Source organism: Ziziphus jujuba, chromosome 12 (assembly GCF_031755915.1).
Source record: "Ziziphus jujuba cultivar Dongzao chromosome 12, ASM3175591v1".
Classification (NCBI taxonomy): Eukaryota; Viridiplantae; Streptophyta; class Magnoliopsida; order Rosales; family Rhamnaceae; genus Ziziphus; species Ziziphus jujuba.
The window spans coordinates 23,245,041-23,264,677 of NC_083390.1; the positions used below are offsets into that span (position 1 = coordinate 23,245,041).

At 31.3% G+C, this 19,637-nt stretch overlaps 3 protein-coding genes across 4 annotated transcripts; 2 read left to right on the forward strand and 1 right to left on the reverse strand.

Annotated features, from left to right (window-relative positions):
- The first annotated feature begins 6,330 nt into the window (after positions 1–6,330).
- On the forward strand, positions 6,331–7,700 carry LOC107429528 (B-box zinc finger protein 32). The gene has a single exon (XM_016040232.4). The coding sequence runs from the start codon at positions 6,677–6,679 to the stop codon at positions 7,544–7,546; it is 870 nt and encodes a 289-aa protein (XP_015895718.1). The 5' UTR covers positions 6,331–6,676; the 3' UTR covers positions 7,547–7,700.
- A 2,788-nt stretch (positions 7,701–10,488) lies between these two features.
- On the reverse strand, positions 10,489–13,147 carry LOC107429537 (beta-glucuronosyltransferase GlcAT14A). Of its 2 annotated transcripts, XM_025078208.3 has the most exons (5): positions 12,899–13,147; positions 12,401–12,757; positions 11,740–11,812; positions 11,515–11,630; positions 10,489–11,201 (listed from the first exon to the last, which is right to left on the reverse strand). In XM_025078208.3, exons 1-5 carry the CDS (start codon positions 12,930–12,932, stop codon positions 10,633–10,635), a joined length of 1,149 nt encoding a protein of 382 aa, XP_024933976.3. In that variant the 5' UTR covers positions 12,933–13,147; the 3' UTR covers positions 10,489–10,632. The 2 variants fall into 2 exon arrangements, with proteins under 2 accessions (XP_024933976.3, XP_015895732.3); XM_016040246.4 differs by having other exon boundaries at positions 10,490–11,201; positions 12,401–13,146.
- A 1,010-nt stretch (positions 13,148–14,157) lies between these two features.
- On the forward strand, positions 14,158–19,188 carry LOC107429545 (uncharacterized). Its single transcript, XM_048462460.2, has 9 exons — positions 14,158–14,502; positions 15,360–15,557; positions 15,785–15,887; positions 16,283–16,362; positions 16,450–16,527; positions 17,037–17,128; positions 18,253–18,364; positions 18,612–18,737; positions 18,828–19,188. The coding sequence occupies exons 1-9, from the start codon at positions 14,239–14,241 to the stop codon at positions 18,942–18,944; spliced, it is 1,170 nt and encodes a 389-aa protein (XP_048318417.1). The 5' UTR covers positions 14,158–14,238; the 3' UTR covers positions 18,945–19,188.
- The last annotated feature ends 449 nt before the right edge of the window (positions 19,189–19,637 follow it).

A 19,637-nucleotide genomic window follows, 5' to 3' on the forward strand; every position in this document is an offset into this window, starting at 1 on the left:
GGCAAACAACTAAAGGGTTCCACTATAATATGAGCCCATTAACCAGATTTAATTTTCATTTGGAATTGAACGAAAGAAAGAAATCAAAGAAACATTATATTTTATTTTTATTGTCTTCTTAAAGAAAAAGGCATCGGTTTTTGCTATGGTAACAATAATATCGATGCTTTTTCAAAAAAGTATTGATTTTAATATAAATTTACATGCAGATGATCTACACCATAATTTTATTATAAATAATTAAAATAAAAATTTAAATAAAATATGACAATTTAAATGATAGGATAGAATTTAAAAAAGATAAAAAGGACGAGACGATCTCAATCTTCCAAAACAACCAATCAAAATTTGCGCAACATAAGGAAAAGTTATTAAAGTACAAGAATAAAACTTAAAAATATTAGATGTGTTTCAAATATTTACAAGTGAGCAATTAAAATTTTAACTTTTTTTGGTAAAAAAATGTTAATTTGGATGCTTTCAATTTTTCTAAGTTTACAATTTTATAACTTTTCGTACTTTCTTTACTAATTATGGACAACGTCCTTTGATTCTTTTTGCTTTTCCAAATCTTCATAACTACCATTAAAAAAGTTTGGAACTAGGATCTTATATTTCTGCATATTCCTTTTTCGTTACCTTATTGCTTTTTTAGCAGTAATCATTTTTGTACTTATAATACTTGTTTTGTTTTTCAAAATATATAATAAGTCAAATATAACTAATTTATATTCTTCAAGAAACACACATAAATAATTATGATCAATAAAAGAACTTCTAATAAAAAAAACTCAAATCTATAATAACTATGTGTGTATTGAAGTCTGAAACAAAATACAAATAAAAAAATGACCCAAAAAAAAAAAAGATAAAAAGAAAAAAGGAGAAAGATAACTAGACACGCAATAATAGATTCAAATCAAATGTCACATGGAACCAACAAAAAATTACAAACACCAAAATGCGTACTCAGACTCAATACATAAAATGTAGTTGAATTTACTGCCGAACGATCATTTTCTTGGTGGCGTCGGACAGTCTCGATCTCAATCATGGAAAAAAAAAAAAAAAAAAACAAAAAACAAAAACAAAAATCAAAGAGGTTTTTCTCAATTTGACTTCTTCTCTGCCTATCAACAACCAACGCGTTACAATTTAGTTTATTTTTCTCAATTTTACTTGTTCTCTGCCTATCAACAACCAACGCGTTACAATTTAGTTTATCTTTGTTACAATTTCAGTTGTTTGTATACTGAAACGTTCTCTCCTCTTCCATTATTCCATGAACAACATGTGCACAACATGTGAACCTCCCAAAACGTTCTCTCCTCTTCTACTTCTTTTTTGATTGATTTTAATTGTGGCCATTTAAATTAAAGTTTTTGCTGTATTTGTCATCGACCACGAGTGGAACTAGATCTGGCAATTCGTGTTTATGGGTCGTATTTGTGTCAACTTATTTAATAATTGTATCAAAATTACCTAACTCAAACACGATCTATTTATTAATCGTGTCAGGTATCTAAAATACTAATCCGATCTATTTATAGACAGGTCAATACGACACGATCCGTTTAACACGATTACTTTAACGGATCGTGTTAACCTATTAACCTGTTAATTTAAAATTGATCTATTAATCCGAAAATTAACTTATTAACCCGAAAATTAACTTATGTTTTTATTTTTATTCTATTAAAGATTTATATTTTATTTTTAAAAAATTAATAATAGAAAATTGTTTTTATAAAGTTTTTAATTTATAATATTTTTTAGTTATTAAATATTATATTATAGATAAAATTATAATTTAAATAATAGATATATAATCGTGTCAGATTGAAATTGACATATTTAATAAATAGATCATGACGGATCAATTTCAAATTAAACAGATCAATCCGAAAATAACACGATTAATAATCATGTTAAACAGATTGATCCAATTATGATTCGAACCCATTTATAATAAATCTAAATCTATTTATTTCGTGTCATTTTTTAATCATATTGCTATGTCATGATCCAAATTGCCACCTCTAAACGGAACCATACTAAGAATAAAATCCGGAGAAACTCTTGCCTTCAATTGATTTAATGAAGGTGTTAAAAGTTAGTCACGTCAGCTAACCATTTCCATAAATTTTTATTTTATTATTATTTAAAATATATATATATATATATATATATATATTGGAACGATGTGCAAGACTGCACATTTTCTTCTTCCTTCTTCCAAGAGAAAAAAAGGCTTTTGTCTTCAAGGCTTGTCAAGTTTCATTGTTATAAACTTTATGACAAAATAAGATCTTTAAGGCAAATGATCTAGATCTATATTTCTTTTAATTTGTTAGGAAAAGCCATTGGAGTCTTGTTTGATGCTCAAGGAGGCTAAATGCTTGTTCAGCAACGACCTGACGAGATTCCTTAGTTATACAGGTGCAAATTTACCTAATAAGACTTAGATTGAAAATCAAGTTAATCTAAATCTCGGACAAGATTTTTAGAGTAGCAGGGGAAAAATATTAGAATATCCATTAATTAATTGCTATGGAAAAAAACATTTAAACGACCAAATCTTTTTTATTTTATTTTTATATTTTTGTTAAACCACCATGGAAGATCACCCAACCCAAACTCAGATTGTGAAAAATTCGAAATTGAACCAAAAATGGGTTTATTTCAAAAAATTTCTAGCTTTGGTGATTCAGAATTACAAAGGAAAATAAATAAATAAATAATTAAAAAAGGAGCTACAAATTTTAAAGGGTCGTTGACGAAGAGCTTCAAGTGGCTGATAGAGATGGAGAAGAGAGAAGCCATAGAGGGAAGAAGATGAAGGAGAAACTCTAGCTTCTGCAAAAGGTTTTACGTTTTTCCAAAAAAATATAAAATAAAATAAAAAAATTTAATTGAGATGCTAGGTTGGCTATGACATGGCATATTTTAACACCGGACATTCAATTACTTTTGGAGTGGCATCAACGGAAGATGATAAATATTAATTGATTATTTTTAATTAAAATTTTTTAAGAAAAAACGAACCAATTTTTTATACCAACCAATTAAATTACAAGAGGGCATATTGGATTCTGTTGGTGCTTTAACATTAGTATCCAAGTGATAACTAATTGCATTTTGTTTAAATTAGAATGTAAATTCATGTTTAGAAACCAGTTTGTATGTCTTATTCTTGCTATAAAGGAAGTTTTTATTTATTTATTTATTTTTTGTACACAATCAAAATTTATCTTTACATGATTAAAATTTTCATTTAGACATGTTTGATACTATACCCCCCCCCCCCCCCCAACAAAAAAAAAAAAAAAAAAAAACCTTTTAGACATTATGGCCGAATATTTTTAAACTGTTCGGAAATGTAATTGAAATAATACCAATCATGCAAAGAAATGGGTCCTATTGGATTCGAGTTTTGGGCCGGTTGAAGAAATATTGTTCATTTGAGCCTATCTTTGAATATTTCAAAAAAGAAAAAGGAAGGTTCTATATGCAGAAGCGAACTAGCTATAAACACACCCTTTTAGTATTAAATTACCAAAATAGTCACCATCTTCTTTTCTCTTTATTCCTGAAAATTTTTTACATTTTTCTTTCAAATTATGAAAAAAAAAAAAAAAACCACAAAGATACAAGAGGGAGAGGCAGTAGGCTGCCAAAATTTCATCATGATAACACGACATTAAATCCTTATAATAATTTATAAATATAAATTGATGATATCAATGTTATTTAATAAATTAATAGATTTTACTAATAATATATGATAAATTTATTAAAAAAGAATATTTTATAGTTTTATACGTTTTATAATATTAAAATTTTTTAGTTTACTATTAAATATGTATTGATTTATTTTTTTAATTTAACTTTTTAAAAATAAATAAGTCCATTTATAATTTTTTTAAAAAATATTATTTTATTATTAAAAATTAAATTAAATTTAAAATTTAAAATTTAAATATATTTTTAATAAATTAATAAATTACATAATAATTTAATAAATAAATTTAAATTCATTTATTTCCGTTTAAATTGATCAAATTTTAATATAATACTAATACCATACTATGCAAACACCTATTAACAGGAGACGTAACCGGCTCTAAGAGGCAGAGGAGGAGGACCTATTGCAATGCACGAGAGCACGGTGCCACGGTCCCACCCAAAATGATTACAGTCACACCAATTTTGTGTGCAACCACCGCGTCGTACCGTGTGCACTTTGTTCATGCCGTCAGCTCCTAAAGACCTCTCATTCCGGACACGTGGCTATCATGCCCTGGCTGATGAAATTTTCTCATTCTTTTTTGTGGTTGTACTAGCAGTTGATTCAAATTTGTGTGGCTGCAATTGAATTAACAATCGGGCTAGATTTAGACACGTCATCTGCTGCTGTTTTGAATTTTGGGTCCCACTTTGTTATGAGCATTTTTACGCCAAGGATGTGGGTCCCCCACCCTCTAAGTCTCCTGGTTCCTGCCATGCCAGATGCCACTACATTCTTTTGAACGTTTGAAAAGCATAACAAGACAAGTCGTGCCATCCTTTTCACTTTTACCAAAATATCCCCAACAAGATGAAACTTCCCTCTTATTTTTTTTAGAGCAAAAACAAAATCAAAAAGTTCTTTATATATATATATATATATATATACATATAATTGTTTGTTTATGTTATAGTTTTCTTTTTATTTTTATTTCTTATAAATATGAATATATTCCTTATATTTTGCTAAAAAGCAAACGGCTTTCCATTCAACACAAGAAACAATTTTAAGTTTATCCTTTTAGAAAATAAATAACAAAATGTAGTGAGCTCCCTTAATGTTTAAGAACAACAATGGCAATCAACCATTCCTTCAAAAAAATTCATTTGCTGATATACATTTTTAAATTAATCAGCTTTTAGAAGCCATATGAAAAAGGTTCATACAGGAAATTAAAATACTATTGAAAATACAAAGCTTATGTATTTTTTTTTCTTTTAAATATAATTTATTTGAGAGACATTTATGCAAAAACATTTTTTTTTTTTGTCCCCCTTATGATTCTAAAGGCTAAAATGAATATTAAAACGATGTGCAAATAAATGGAAGATTCGAAGAAGGAAGACTTTTAAGAAGTTGAAAGGGGCATTTAAGGAAATGTGAAAAGTATAGGAGGACTGGTTCTGTTTGTCTGGACTCTATATGACGCGATTGGAATGAAATGACGTGGGAATTTCTGCCACGTGTTGGAATAATATTGATGATCTATAACTCCTGGCAGAGAATTGGTTGCAGATAAATGTGGGACCCTACCCTTTAGTTATTTTTTAAGCAGCCAGATATTTTGTAAGACCAACCACACATATATTATTTATTATTACTAGTTTCAACCTTTTAAATTAATCCCAAATATTCTATTTCAAAAATATTAAAAAAATAATAAATCCGAAGATATTGTTGCATGGAATTCGCTAAATTCTCTTCTCACCCAAAAACTCTTTTTATTTCATGTTTAAACCCCAAACATCAACTTTGGTTCCAAAATTAAAAATATATTCTAAAGGACAATTTGAGGAAAATATATACAGAGACTATTGTTTTATTCTTCTAATGGGTGATAAATAATAGTATAAATTAGTTTATAATTGTAAAAACAAAGAAATATAGTTTTTTAAATCACAAATTGAAGAATTTTACAGTCAATATTTTATGATTACTAGTTGATTGAGTGTTTAGTAAATTTTCAAAATTTACCAAACACCACAATTGAAAACTTGATTATTGAGTAACTTTGCAGGAATAATTTTCGTTTAAAATTTACTAAGAACCAAATAAGTTATAAATTTCTTCTGAAATACTATATAATTTTTTTTTCCCTTCTATTTTACAAGTTTTCTAGATATGTTAAAAGTCTTCATATTTGTATAAAAATGAAATGCACATGGACATATCTGCAAAATTCGTTAAATATATGTGATGTTATTATTATTATTTTTCATCAATATTTTTTATTTTTGCATGATATAAACTTGTTTATTCCAAATCAATTTCGTTCTCTCTTTTATTTTTTTCAAAATTTATTTTAGAAGGCAAATAAATTTCGTGCATTATTTCCAGCGTCCAAACGAAAACAACCATGCAAAAAAAAAAATTAATAATAAAAAAATAAAAATAAAAAAAGCAAGGAAGAAAAGGGGCAAGATTGCAAAAATGACAAATAAGGAATTAATATTTGAGCAAGTTTCGAGGGAAACGAGGTTTATGTGGACAAAAGAGTAAGAGGCAAACGACCGCTCTATATATATATATAGACCACCAGTTTTTCATAACCATTCTTCTTTCTCTCACTTAAATTTTTATTTTTTTCTCTCTTTAAATTTTCTCCACAACCTCTCGTTTCAAAGTCTTACTTATCAAACCACAAAAAAGCCAATTATCACTCCCTCACCGCCTTTCTCTCCCCTTATTTCCCTTTTCATTTCTTTCGTTTTTCTTTTCCTTTCAAATCTTTTTCTCTTCTTTCGTTGATTTCATTCCCCTTTCAAAACCCTCGCTACGCGGATTCCTTTGCTCTCCTCTTCCTTTCTCTCTTTCTCTTCCTTTTCTCTTTCTTTCTTTCTTCCCAAACACCCATTCTTTCTCTGGAGAAAAATAATAATAATATTAAAAATGAAAGCTAGGGTTTGCGAGCTTTGTTCTCGAGAAGCTTTTCTCTACTGTGCCTCAGACTCGGCCTTTCTTTGCTTTGATTGCGATGTTAGGGTTCACGGCGCTAACTTCCTCGTCGCTCGCCATATCCGACAATCTATATGCTCCAAATGCAAAGACCTTTCCGAGAACCTTGTCACCGGCGGCGACGTCGTTTTCCGGCATCTCCTTCCGGTTTGCCGTGCTTGCTCGGCCGGTGAGGTTTCTGATTCCTCGATGAGTTCGGAATCTTCCGCCTGTATCTCCACCACCGAATCGTTTATCTGTTCCGCGAAGAAGGTCGGCGGTTTCGATCGTCGTCGGCGCCGAAGTAAGTTGGAGGAGAGGATCGCTTCGTCTAGCTCCGTCACGGATATTTCCGGCGAAGTTTCGAATACGCCGTCGAGATTCTCTGGCGAGGTTACGTCGGCGAATATCCCTGTTCAGAATAATAAGGTGGTGAAGAGCGAGAAGTGGACCATCAAACCGCGGACTCAGACAACCAGCGTGGATGCGAAAGGGGAGGGCATTTTCGCAAATTGGTGTACAAGAATGGGGCTGAATTGTAATTTCATGGTCGTGTCGTTGGCGTCCAAGGCGTTGCGATTCTGTTTGGGAAGGACAGGGGTTTTGTTGCCTTCAAAAGTAATGCTCGCGGCGTCGTTTTGGCTGGGGTTGAAATTCTATGGGAACAGATCGATGTCTACGTGTCAGAGTCTGAGACGTCTGGAAGAGGTATCTGGAGTACCAGCTAAGCTGATCTTGACCGTTGGGATGAAGATAGCTCGTGATCTGAGGGCCAGAAAAGGCCGGCGTGACTTGGAGGAAGGCTCGGCCGAGTGCTCTGTGTAAAAAAGGGGGAAAAAACAAAAGAAAAAAAAAAATGTAGAGTGAAATCCATACATATTGTGTAACATGTCAAAGGACATCCATTTAGGATTAACTGAGAATATTGTAATTTTGCTGGGAAAATTATTAAAAAAAAAAAAAAAGAACTTTTATTTTACCTCATCTCTATTTTTTTTTCCTTCCTTATATTAAATTATATAATTTTTCAATAATATGATATTAAATAGATGAAAAACAAATTGATGCTTGCTTGTTTAAGTTTTTGGCTCATAAAATGGATAGAACAAATTTGTTTTATTTACGGTGTACTATTGTAAGAATCTCGAGTTGGTTGGTATTATATCATAGTATAGAGTGACATTATCTTGGAAGAGAAAATGTCGTATAATAAAGTAGGAAATGACCCAAAATACATATTTTATGCAACAATCTTGACGGTGGCATTATCTTTTTGTTGTTGTTGTTGGTTATTTTTTATTTATTTATTTACTTAAATTATTATTATTTTAGATTTACAATCAATTTTATTCAACAAATATATATTTTATTGAAATAGATCATGATCCATGCATACTAATTACGTGTGTATGTCAAGTGGCCAGATTTAATCTAAAAATAAAATATATGTTGTGCTCATTTTTGTCAATCGTAATCCACAAATTTAAATATTAGGTAGTATAGTTTTGGCTTCATTATTAAGTATTAGATATGCAAAGTGGGTCCATTTATAGTTAGCATTTGTTGGTCCTTTATATTTCACATTTGTTGAAATGCGTTGATCAAATCTTTTTTCTCTATTTATTATTCTTTTTTTTTTTCAAGAATTAATGCATATTTGATTAAATTGATTTTCCAAATAGAAGATAGAGACTAGTCTTTCACGCTATCCAAAGTTTCGGATATTAGTCTTCGATGCCGACTTTACGCACACATATAAATTATATATGTATAACAAGCTCGATTTCTCTAGCTTACAACCATACATTATATAAATAAAATAAATAATTTATCTGCTTACAAATATCACAACTTATGGTTCAACTTATGCTAATTCAGTTCAATTCATATTCACTAAAAAAAACAAAAATTCAGTTCAATTCACAACTTGCATTTTTCTAAATTTATTTAAACACAAATTAATTTACTATCTTTTTTGTCTGAAATTTTTAAATCAGCTAGTTATGGACTGAAAAAAAAAAAAAAAAAAAACACTGTCTGCGGATTTTAATTACTTCACCTGCAAAAGTAGCGTAGTACAAAGTAAATGTGTTGCATTCAACATAATTGTACCTGACCAAGAATATAACTTGTTTTATTATAACATTTCATTTTAGAGTAAGGTCATGGTATATATGTAATGCTTGGATATAATAATTAAAGAATTAATGGCCACAAAAAGAATGATGAATGTGAGGTCTAGAGATGGCCAATTCTATCCTGTGACAGTAGAAAGAAGCAATCAGAAGGGGTTTGGTGGGTGGGGAAATTATGCAAAGCTCTCTTGTTGTGGTTCAAGTTTAAAGTCGTCTGCAAAAAATCCAGGAAAAGTAAAGAAAGAAAGAAAGAAAGAAAGAAAGAGAAAGTGGTAGGATTTTTATTTTGATTTTTGATTTTTGATTTTTGATTTTTTTAAATTTGGAATTTTCAATATATTAGGTTCACGGTCATGAGTGACTGGATACAGTCTCAAGACACCTGAGTGGCCAACTGGGCTTTGATGATTAATCAACATAATAAATGAATGGTATTTAGATTTTTAGGGACTAGGGTCTACCTAGCTTCATTTTTAACCATAAGTTTTTCCTTTTTATCTTTAATTATGATACTACCTAATATAATTATTAAAAATTTAATATAATACATGTTGTAAATAATTAATTGGTTTGTTGAAGAGACAAGCCGCATATAACGAATCCTTTATATTTGATTAAGTTTGCAGATATCACTCTTGATTGCAACTTTTGAGTTGGTTGTGATATTTATTTATTTGTTTATTAATTTTTGGTAAATAGGTTGTGATATTTATTAGTTTCCCCAACAGCAGACAACAGCTGAAAAAAGCAATTTCAATGCAAAAGCTTATTAGTCTAAAAATAAACAAATTAATAAAAGATAATTTATTTATATATTAATTGTTAACAAAAAAAAATTATATTGTAGCCTCATAAAATTAAGTTTAAACCTTATTAGCGATGGTAATTGACTATTTGTGACTGAATGAATTTTATGTAAAGTGTTTTTAATTTTGTACTTGAGAGAATTAAGATTCACTATGTGATTAATATTTATATTTGGTATTATAATTTATATCATAAGGACTTTTTATAAAACATTTCAGTTGTCTTTGATAGTAATTTGATTGGCATACAAAATTACAAATAATTGGTTTGCCTTTTCTTCCCCCCCCTTTTTTTTTTCTTTTTTTTTTTTTTTGTAGTTATAAATTAAAATTCCTTGTGCGTAAAGGCAACTGTAGCGTTCACAATAATATATTATTTGTAATTGCGTCGTAGAATGGATCTCTATGAGTTAGATTCGTTGCATATTCACCAAATTTTTGGATTTGTTGTATGAATTGTAGCTGCACAGATGGGTCCCTTTAGCACCTTATGCTCCTGTTTGGATCTTTCTCATCTGAATTATATCAGTATGCACTAAATTGTTGTTTTCTTTTGATTTTCTTAACTGTAAAACAGCAAATTTAAATTTAGATAATTCGGTTTAATATAACTATTAAACATTTCATTTTCAAGTTTATGTTTAAGTTGACCCTGATTCGATGACCCAATTAATTTTTAATTCTAGATTACCTTTTAATATATATAATATGAAGTCAAACAGAACAAGATCTTTGTGCAACTCATCCAATAACATTTGTGGTCATCAGGATCCACTATCGTGACACTAGTTAATCTAATATGTTTAGTCAAAATTAAGCTCAGTTTATAACCTATATGCAAAATGATCAACAATCCTAATTGGATTAAAAAAAAATGCTATATATAGTTTTTTCTCTCTTTTGCCAAAAAAACTGTCCATATGAGGAAGCAAATAAATATATTTTTTTGCAATAATATTCCTATAATTGATCAATTTACCATTTGGTTTTGACACTGATTACTTCTCTTCTTTCCCACATCAGCAGCAAGTTTGCTCAACAAAATTCTAAGTTTTATACCTTGAGTACCTGGTTTGACACTGTTAATATTGCTCCAACTTCCACAAAATTCTTCATTATCAGCCTCTGTACCATTCTCAAAGCTCTTATTATTCTTCCCATGTCTAGAGCACCATTCTCCAGGCACAAATCCACCAGGAGGTCTGTTTATAACGCTTTCATCGATATCGTCTAGCACCGGATCATCTTCTCGAAAAGGTCTAGCGAAAGCTGCTTTGCTTTCAAGCATTTGCTCAAAGTTTGACATGGTCAGGAATTGTGGTTCCCCATCTGTGGAAGACCCCCAAACAATGTACCTAAGATGGTTGTTGATTATGGTACTTTGAAGATCAGGTGGTGAATTGCATAGGACTGTGTGGAAGTATGATTCTAGAGGGTTTATCATATTGCTGTGGTACATTAGCAACTTTCTTGGGAAATTATCCCATGCTTTTACACAGTACTCCATGAAATCTCTTGTTAGAATCACCCAGGGTGAACCTGTTGGTAAATATTTCAATTGTTCAAACACATAACAGGGTGTTATTTTTTGGTAAGAGACATAACATGGTGTTATGTATGTAAGTATGTATGTATATGCATATAATTTAAATATTATAATTTTTTTTTCTCATCAGGGAATCATGGATAAATTTTTGTTCAGGACAACATCAGCAAAAATGTACAGTGTAGGCAATTTGTTTCTTGATGTTGTGCTGAACAAAGATTTATCCAAGATCCCTGAATAAAGAATCTTTGTGTATATATATATATATATATATATATATATGCATTTGTTCGGAAAACTACTGACCACCAAATACATTGAAAGCATCTGGGTTTTCTCTGGTTTCTACAGCATACATGATTGGAGCACTCTTTTGGAGATATAAACTTGGATCAACGACAACTCGATTTATCTCTTGCCGCCTGCAGTACCAAAAAAAATGTAAAAAATGAGAAAAATAGAGTTTGTACTCCTTGAACACTCAATGAAGGAAAGCTAAGTAGTTTTGGTTTAGATGACAATTTTTCTCACTCTTTCCAGCGAGTTCTGTTATATAAGATGAAATTGAGATTCCTTGGCAAGAAAGTGAAAGCATGGAGAAGATCTGCACAAATTTCCAATACACTGTCTTAGTTAACCTTGCTGTTAATGGTACACCTAAGATGTCCTATTAAGTTTAAAAGCTCCACAGTATGAGGCATTTTGGTGCTAAAATAAATCCACTAAAGATTTGCTTAAACCTTGGAGTTGGATACTCTAAACTCTGCAGGGAATTGATACCCTACCTTGCCTGCTATTTGATTCAAAGTTAATGTCTATTTCTATACTTTTTATATGTTCTATGAAATTGGAGCTATTCTGCAGAGTTTCAAAACTACTAATGTTTAGTCCACTGTATGAGTCATCTTCATGACAAATTGAAAATGAAATGGGGGGGAAAAAAAAGAAGGAAAAGTTTGAGTTTTAAATGTGTGACATGGTTTATATATAGGAGTGAATTACATATATACGTTAATGTTCTATGAAAAATAAGCTATATTTTGCAAGTTTCACGATTGAAAATATTTAGCCACTCTATGAAATCTAGCTAGCATCATTGAAAACTGTCATGGGTTTTGACCGATATATGAATAAAATTAAAAAAAAAAAAAGGAAAAGTTTGAGATGAAAATTAATCCTATATTGCAATTACCATCTTGAGTCATGAGAGGATAATCAGAAGCACTCAATGTAATAAACCAGTCCCATCCAATACTAAGCTTAAGAAGCAATGCAGCAGCATGAAGAGTTGCAGCAACAGCTGAGCCTCCCATTTGATTAATGGCATAACTTTTTCCAACAACATTAACATTTCCAAACGATCGAAAAACCCTATCGGATTCAACAGAAACTGCAAGCTCTTCCCTTTCATAATCTGATGAATCCGCATCGAGTTGCAGAAGATACTGGTTTCTTGGATGGTATATTGCCTTAAGAAGCCTCAGCATTTTCTTAATGTCTCCATTGGTGCCACAGATCCAATAAGCAAGAATAGGAGGATAGCCATTCCCTTTTAATGGAACTCTCATTGGTAGTTGTATATCATCAAAAACATTGATTTTATTGGAAATGACCCTATTTGTAGATGACTTAGATAATGCTCCTAATAACACTACAGTAATTGCTAATGCCGAAATCCATAGACATTTACCTGATATCCATGCTAAAATCTGCAACTTTCTCATTGCATCAAAAACCAATGTGATTCTTCAAATCCCAGCACCAGAAGATGACCATAAACTTGTTTATATATGCATAACCAGATGAAACTGACTTCAGAAATCCAGATTTGTTTTAGACCAAAATGACCAAGAAGTTTCTATATAGATCAGAAGTAGCTAGGCAAGAGCTTTGGAAAGCTAAGCGATTGAAATAACCAAAAAAAAAAAAAAAAAAAAAAAAAAAGAAAAAAGAAAAAAGAAAAAAAATGTGAGGGAAAAAGAAAAGGTAAGGCTGAAGGAATAATGAAAAGTAGAGAAGATGTTGGGATGTTTAAACTACCAAAATAATAACTTTGAGAAAACTTGATATTAAAGAAAAACATATAATGAAACTTCAAAAGAAAGAAACAAAATTGTCAATGATGACAGAGAGGGAGAGAGAGAGAGAGAGAGAGAGAGAGAGTTGGGAAGTACCTCTTATGTGCAGGTTGAAATGTTTTTTCCTTCAATTATTATTATTTTTTTTCCCTTGTCACTTTTTAGTTAGAATAGACATTTGTGGGACTTTGTTGTTCTGTTTTACTTTTCTTCCTTTGAGTAAGATACCCAAAGTGCTTAATTAATTACATTGCATTAATAAATTAGACATATTGAATTGTCTAATTTGCTCTGCTGCTTACAAAAATTAACTTAATGAAATTGTGTGCATTTGATATTATTCTTCTAGAAACGGAGATCCAAGAAAACCAAGTGGGGATTTTTGGTTAATCAATATCAGAGGTTAATATTTGATGGAAAATTAGTCTTTGCAACTTTACCATATAAAAAAACCCCTTGCATACTTTTCTGTAATAATTTTTTGTTTAGTTGTTAATTTGGTTGCCTCAAATTTTGCCATGCCAAATTCTGTATCAATGATAGAACCAAATGGTTTTTGTCGCGCAGCTAATAAACTGTGAGGGACTTTTTTATAATATTAAAATAAAAAATAAGGTTTTTGCAAAACAGAAAATATATTAAAATGCTTTTACCTAAAATTATAAAAGAACAATTTATAGATAGAATGAATTGTATATATGGCAATATATCTCAAAATTCATGATTTACATATTCTTTTTTCTATATAAATTCTTTAATCATATCAACACCATTTTGGAGTTGAACTTGGGCTTGGCCGGGCCGGTTCGGGTCGAGAAGTCCGGGTTTTACATTTTCGGGTATACGAAGATTTAGAGCGCACGTAGAAACCTCAATTTTGCCAGTAAACATTGACGAATCACTATAAAAGGCTTCGCGAAAAAAAAGGTTTTCTTTACTGTCTCTGTCTTCCATGGAAGCCCTTGCAAGCTCAGTGTTTATACCCAACTTACCAGACGCATACCCAGTTGTCAATACCTCATGTTCTTGCTTGAGAACATCGAATAAGCGAATTGGGTCACTGAAAATCAGCGAGAGTGGTGTTTCTTCTGGGCTTCGCTGTCTAGCTCTATCAAAGGAGGCTCCTGAGTCTGGTGGTGGTGGTGAAGGTGAAGATGGGAAGCCATTGGATAATGGGTTTGGTTCGTTTTCTGAAGAGATTGTCTCTTCGTCTCAGGTAAATTTCATTTCTTGGCATATTTTCTTGGTTATGCATTGATATTTTGTAAAAGTTGTTTTCAATTTTGATTCGGTTTTGTACTTAGGAGAATCAGAAACAGGAAAGAAACATTAATTTAAAGGGCCTTTTTTTTTATTATTTTCTAATCTAATTCAATATTGTTTTGAAAGTTGAATCAGATATTAATGGGATTTTATGTTAAAAAATTTGAAATAATGTATTTCGCAGATATTCGAATCTTTGCCTTTTTTTTTCTTTTTGTTTTTTTTAAAAAGAGAAGATATTGAATAGTGTATCCTTATGGAAATTTTGAAGAACTATGAGAAATTGAAAACGGATCAATATTCAGACAAAAGGTCAGTATACAATTTCATAGTGACTGTTTGGGTACTTTTATAATGGGTCTGAGCTTTTGGTTAACAATTTTAGAAGCACTGGTTTAATGTAGAATGCCAATCTTGCAAAATGTTTATTGAAGTGAAAGGAGCATTCCTCAAATGTGCTACTTAAACAGTGCCATAGCTAATGGACAAATATATTATATTCTGTTAAGAATTTATTTTCCTAACGGTAAAGAGATAGTTGATTTTCATTATATGGTTTTTTATTTTAATGAAGGCAATTTAGGCATTTTGGAAAGATTGAAGAATTGGTTGTGACAATTATAATGATGTTATTTCCCTAATGAAACACTTTAATGGTTTTGAACGATTTTTAACTATCCGCTGTTTGCTTATAGTTGTAGTGTGTACCTATTTGATGTAATAAAATATTTTCTTTTCATGAAATCGACAATGTTTGGATATACCAAACGGCTACTCCGGAGTTTTAATAGGTTGCTTTGTCTTCTGAAGGGTAATTTAAATCGCTATGAAAGTAGTGAGAAGCATGTACATGAAGCACTAAACACGGATGCGCCTCTTACATCCCAATGTGGAAGTGGTACTAGAGCTGGACTTTTTAGAACACCAATCTCTGGTGGTGTGCAGAGTGCAACTTCAGCTCATGGTTTACCTCGTCCAGCATTAGCTGTTCGCAATCTTATGGAACAGGTAAAGGCAGCAGTTTTTTGTCCTCAACAACATTTACTAATTTTCTTTTATTTCCTAATTATCCCTTATTTTAGATATTAGATTTTGTTTATTCAATAGTTAGTGGCTTTTCACATATATATTTTAGATATTAGATTTTGTTTATTCCATAGTTGGTGGCTTTTTACATATATCCTGCTATGTTTCTAACGGTAAGCTACTAAATGTATCTTGCTTTATTATTTAAGGCCAGATTTGCTCATTTATGCACTGTAATGTCCCGAATGCACCATCGGCGAGAAGGATATCCTTTTGGTTCATTAGTAGATTTTGCACCAGATTCAATGGGCCGTAAGTCATCTATTTTTATTTATTTATGATTTATTTTTTATGATTTATTTTTTATTTATTTTTTATTTTTTTTGTTTAGGTTGACTTGTTTTTATTCTTTGGCTTCAAAGGTATTAGGGCAATACATGTTTACCTTTTAGTTTCAACTAATAACGCACAGGAAATGATGGGGCAGTCTCTATGTACTTTATCCTTCATAAAACCTAGAAGAGTTTGTTTGTTTTGAAATTTGGAGACTTTTTTAAAGTCTGTTTATTGAATGGCCTACAATCCTTTTTGGACCAATTATTATCTCTGTCTGTATCTTGATGTTTGGTTTGATGATTTATTAAGCATGGATGTTTCATGTGTTTGTGTTGATTAATTCTTTGTTTTATGATGTTCATAACTTTTAGATCCTATATTTTCATTTTCTCCATTGGCCATCCACACTCGGAATCTATTAGCTGATCCAAGATGCACACTAGTTGTGCAGGTTAGTAATTTGACCATTTCTCTTTGTCAATGTAATCATATTAGTGTTTTCCAATTTTGGATCTTATTGATAGTTTGGAGTTCTCAGATACCTGGATGGAGTGGCTTGTCAAATGCGAGGGTGACAATTTTTGGTGATGTCTACCCACTTGAAGAGAATCAACAGGTAACTACCCAAATTATACCCTGGTAAAACTGCTTTGGGTAACGCAGAGGCACCTGACTTTCTTGTTTTTTCTTATTTGGCCAAACAAGTTCTCTATGTAGACTTCTTACAAGAAACTATTCCTCCAGAATTTGGGAGATTGTAGGAAGAAAAGAATAAACGATTATATATTCCTTTTCCAATAAACTACCAGGATATAATCATAAAATCATATTAGTTTTCTGATTACTTCTTGTTTTCCTTCCCTCCAACTGAACAGCTCAAGGGACAAGTATTCTTCATCTTTTATCTTGTGATCTGCATGCCTCCTATTCTCTATATCATTCCCTCTTTTCTTTCTTGTTACGCAATCTAGTGTGAATGTCATATAGATCTCTTTTCCCTATATATCTTATCTTCATTGAAATGTCATGGATTTAGTAGACAATAATAAGATAAGAAACATGCATGAATTAACAAAGTCACATCTGTTATAGAAGTATACATATCGTATCTGTTTGTGGTTGTAGGAATGGGCTCATAAACAATATATAGCAAAGCACCAACAGGGGCCTTCACAACAATGGGGGAACTTCTACTATTTCAGGATGCAGAATATAAGGTTTGTCTTCGTAATTAATTTATCTTGGCCTGATTTATAGATCTCGGATGCAATTTATACTTGTTTTGGTAACTACACTAAGTTGTGTTTGTGTTCTTTCCCTTGCATGTTGTGCTAACTGTCGATTTGACTGCAGATTTTCTTAGACTATTTCTATATTTGAAAGCGCAAATGTCAAAACAGGGTGTATATTTTATGGACTTATATATATTCCTTGCAAAAGATGGTTAGAAAGCTGCTTAAAAAAGCTTGTTTTTGGGGTTCCCTGGAGGATCTACTTTATGCTACTGGTCTGGTGGTAAAGGTCTTGATTCTTCAAGACCATCTGTGCTGCTATTTGTGCCTTGTCGTTTCTGTTAGTGGGAAGCAACTTATCTAGGAAGGTAAAGCTACAATCAGAGGAGATGAAATTTCTTCATATAGATGAATCAGATGATGCCCATGAAACTACTGGAGTCATGGCCTTTAGTTGGGCAAAAACAGTAGTTCTCTTATTGCCTCAATGGTTTTTTAAGACTGAATTTTGCTGCTAAAGGAACTAGAGAGGAGGTCAATCTGAGTCTTGATTTGGCCACCTTAGGGCTTCAATACAAATAGTTAATTACTTTCTTTCCTAGGCTTCAATCTAAAGGCATAGATTTTGGAATAAAAATAAACAGAACAAGTACTACAGACTGAATAGTATTGATGAATCTCACAAGTCTCTTGTTCTCTTACGTGACATTTTTTCTTTTGTAAAAGGAGATTAGCATTGAAAGAGGGGTGCCTTTGAGAAAAGAAATTAGATCTATTCACATGTATGTGGATAAGAATGTAATTAGCAAATACCCTGAGCAGACTAATGAAAGTTGAAGCAGAGTTTAAAATTAATAAGATCTCAGTGCATTCTTTGTTTAAGGTCTTGGTTACAATTAGGATATCAATGCAAAGCGTCATTTTATTTTACAATACTCTCATGCTATTCTGTTTATCTGCTCCTCTTTCTCTGCCTTTTTGTTTATTCATTGTTATTTCTGTAATTTTGGTTTTTCTTCTATTGCCAAATCTTAACCATGTTTTCCAACATTACAACTTCAAATGGATTTCTTGACATTTCTATTATCTTGTTTACTTATTTGTGCCAGTGACATATATTTCATCGGTGGTTTTGGCACTGTGGCTTGGGTAGATGTCAAGGAATACGAGGCCCTTCAGCCTGATAAGATTGCAGTTGATGGAGGGGAACACAACTTGAAGGTGAATTTTTTGAATTCTTTCCCAAAGACCATCGGTTACGACAAGATCTGCATGTATTTGTTTGAATGCATGCATGCATGCATACCATACTGTTCTTTTCCCTAATTGTATTACACAGTTTTTGTAGCTTATCAGCTTCAATGGCTTTGTAAGATGATTTCTTTTTCAGCTTGTAACTTTAACACATTATTTATTGACTGATAAGGCATAGTTTGAGATTAATTAGCTTCGTTTTCCTATCTCTTAGGAACTTAATGCACTCTTTTCAAAGCCCCTAAAAGAGCTGTTGTCCACTGAAAGTGAGGTGGATGATGCTGCACTTATATCCATCGACAGCAAAGGAACAGACATACGGGTCCGTCAAGGCGCACAGGTATATGTTTAGAGTAATGACATTGCGATATGAACTTATTTTTAAGTTCAACGCCAACAAGTATTTGAATTTTTGGTGAAAAATTCGCAGTTCAACGTACAGAGAATTTCATTTGAAGATGGACATTCGGTTGAGACATTAGAAGAAGCAAAGGCTGCTCTTTGGAAGCTAATAAACAAAGGACGAGTATATAATTTGCAGAAATAAAAGAGAAAATGGTTTATAATGCCATAATGGTTTTGCTTACAATCAGGCAAGATGGTTGTTGACTTGTAAAAAAAAAAAAAAAAAAAAAAAGAGGGTCTGTTTCCTTTCAAAATAAGTAAGAATTAAGTCCTTTTTTTGTTTAACTTATGGAATTTGACATGTAACTTTGATATAACTTATAGGAATTTTTATTTGCTTAATTTTATTTAGTCCAAAATGCAAAGAATAATTTTATTTAGTATTATTATTTTTTTTTTTTGGGGGAGTTTTTACCTTTTGGTTAGAAAATCAATTGGAAAGCTACCGGTGAAAATAAGCTATTGTTTCTTAATTTGCCTGATTTTGAGGCTGCCAGATGAAATTTATAGTGTCATGCAAAGATGTCATTGTTAAAACAATGTGATATTTTTATTTCTTAACAAAATAACCAGGCCAACATGCGAAAAAAAACAAAAAGAAAAAAGTACAGTATTATTCTAGCAATATGGGCAGCCAATAAACAAGTCAAAGACGGTGTTTATGTTTCCATCACATGAATGTTGACCACTGGAATTAATCCAACGTTGGAAATTTGGTCAACAATCTTTCCACCCTTCTCATTCTGATTGCAAGCCGCACTAATAACAATAATAATAATAAACAAATATTTTTCTCTTCCGTCGAAAATTTTTTTATCAGCCTTTTTATTTATTT

Bases quoted from the DNA above. Each gene is read 5' to 3' on its own strand.
- LOC107429528 (XM_016040232.4), top strand. From the start codon at position 6,677: ATGAAAGCTAGGGTTTGCGAGCTTTGTTCTCGAGAAGCTTTTCTCTAC.
- LOC107429537 (XM_016040246.4), bottom strand. From the start codon at position 12,932: ATGAGAAAGTTGCAGATTTTAGCATGGATATCAGGTAAATGTCTATGG. The intron at 11,631-11,739 runs GTGAGAAAAATT...TTGGTACTGCAG, and splicing joins AACAGAACTCGCTGGAAAGA to GCGGCAAGAGATAAATCGAG. The intron at 11,202-11,514 runs GTCAGTAGTTTT...ATTTACCAACAG, and splicing joins TGCTTTCAATGTATTTGGTG to GTTCACCCTGGGTGATTCTA.
- LOC107429545 (XM_048462460.2), top strand. From the start codon at position 14,239: ATGGAAGCCCTTGCAAGCTCAGTGTTTATACCCAACTTACCAGACGCA. The intron at 14,503-15,359 runs GTAAATTTCATT...TGTCTTCTGAAG, and splicing joins AGATTGTCTCTTCGTCTCAG to GGTAATTTAAATCGCTATGA. The intron at 18,738-18,827 runs GTATATGTTTAG...AAAAATTCGCAG, and splicing joins GGGTCCGTCAAGGCGCACAG to TTCAACGTACAGAGAATTTC.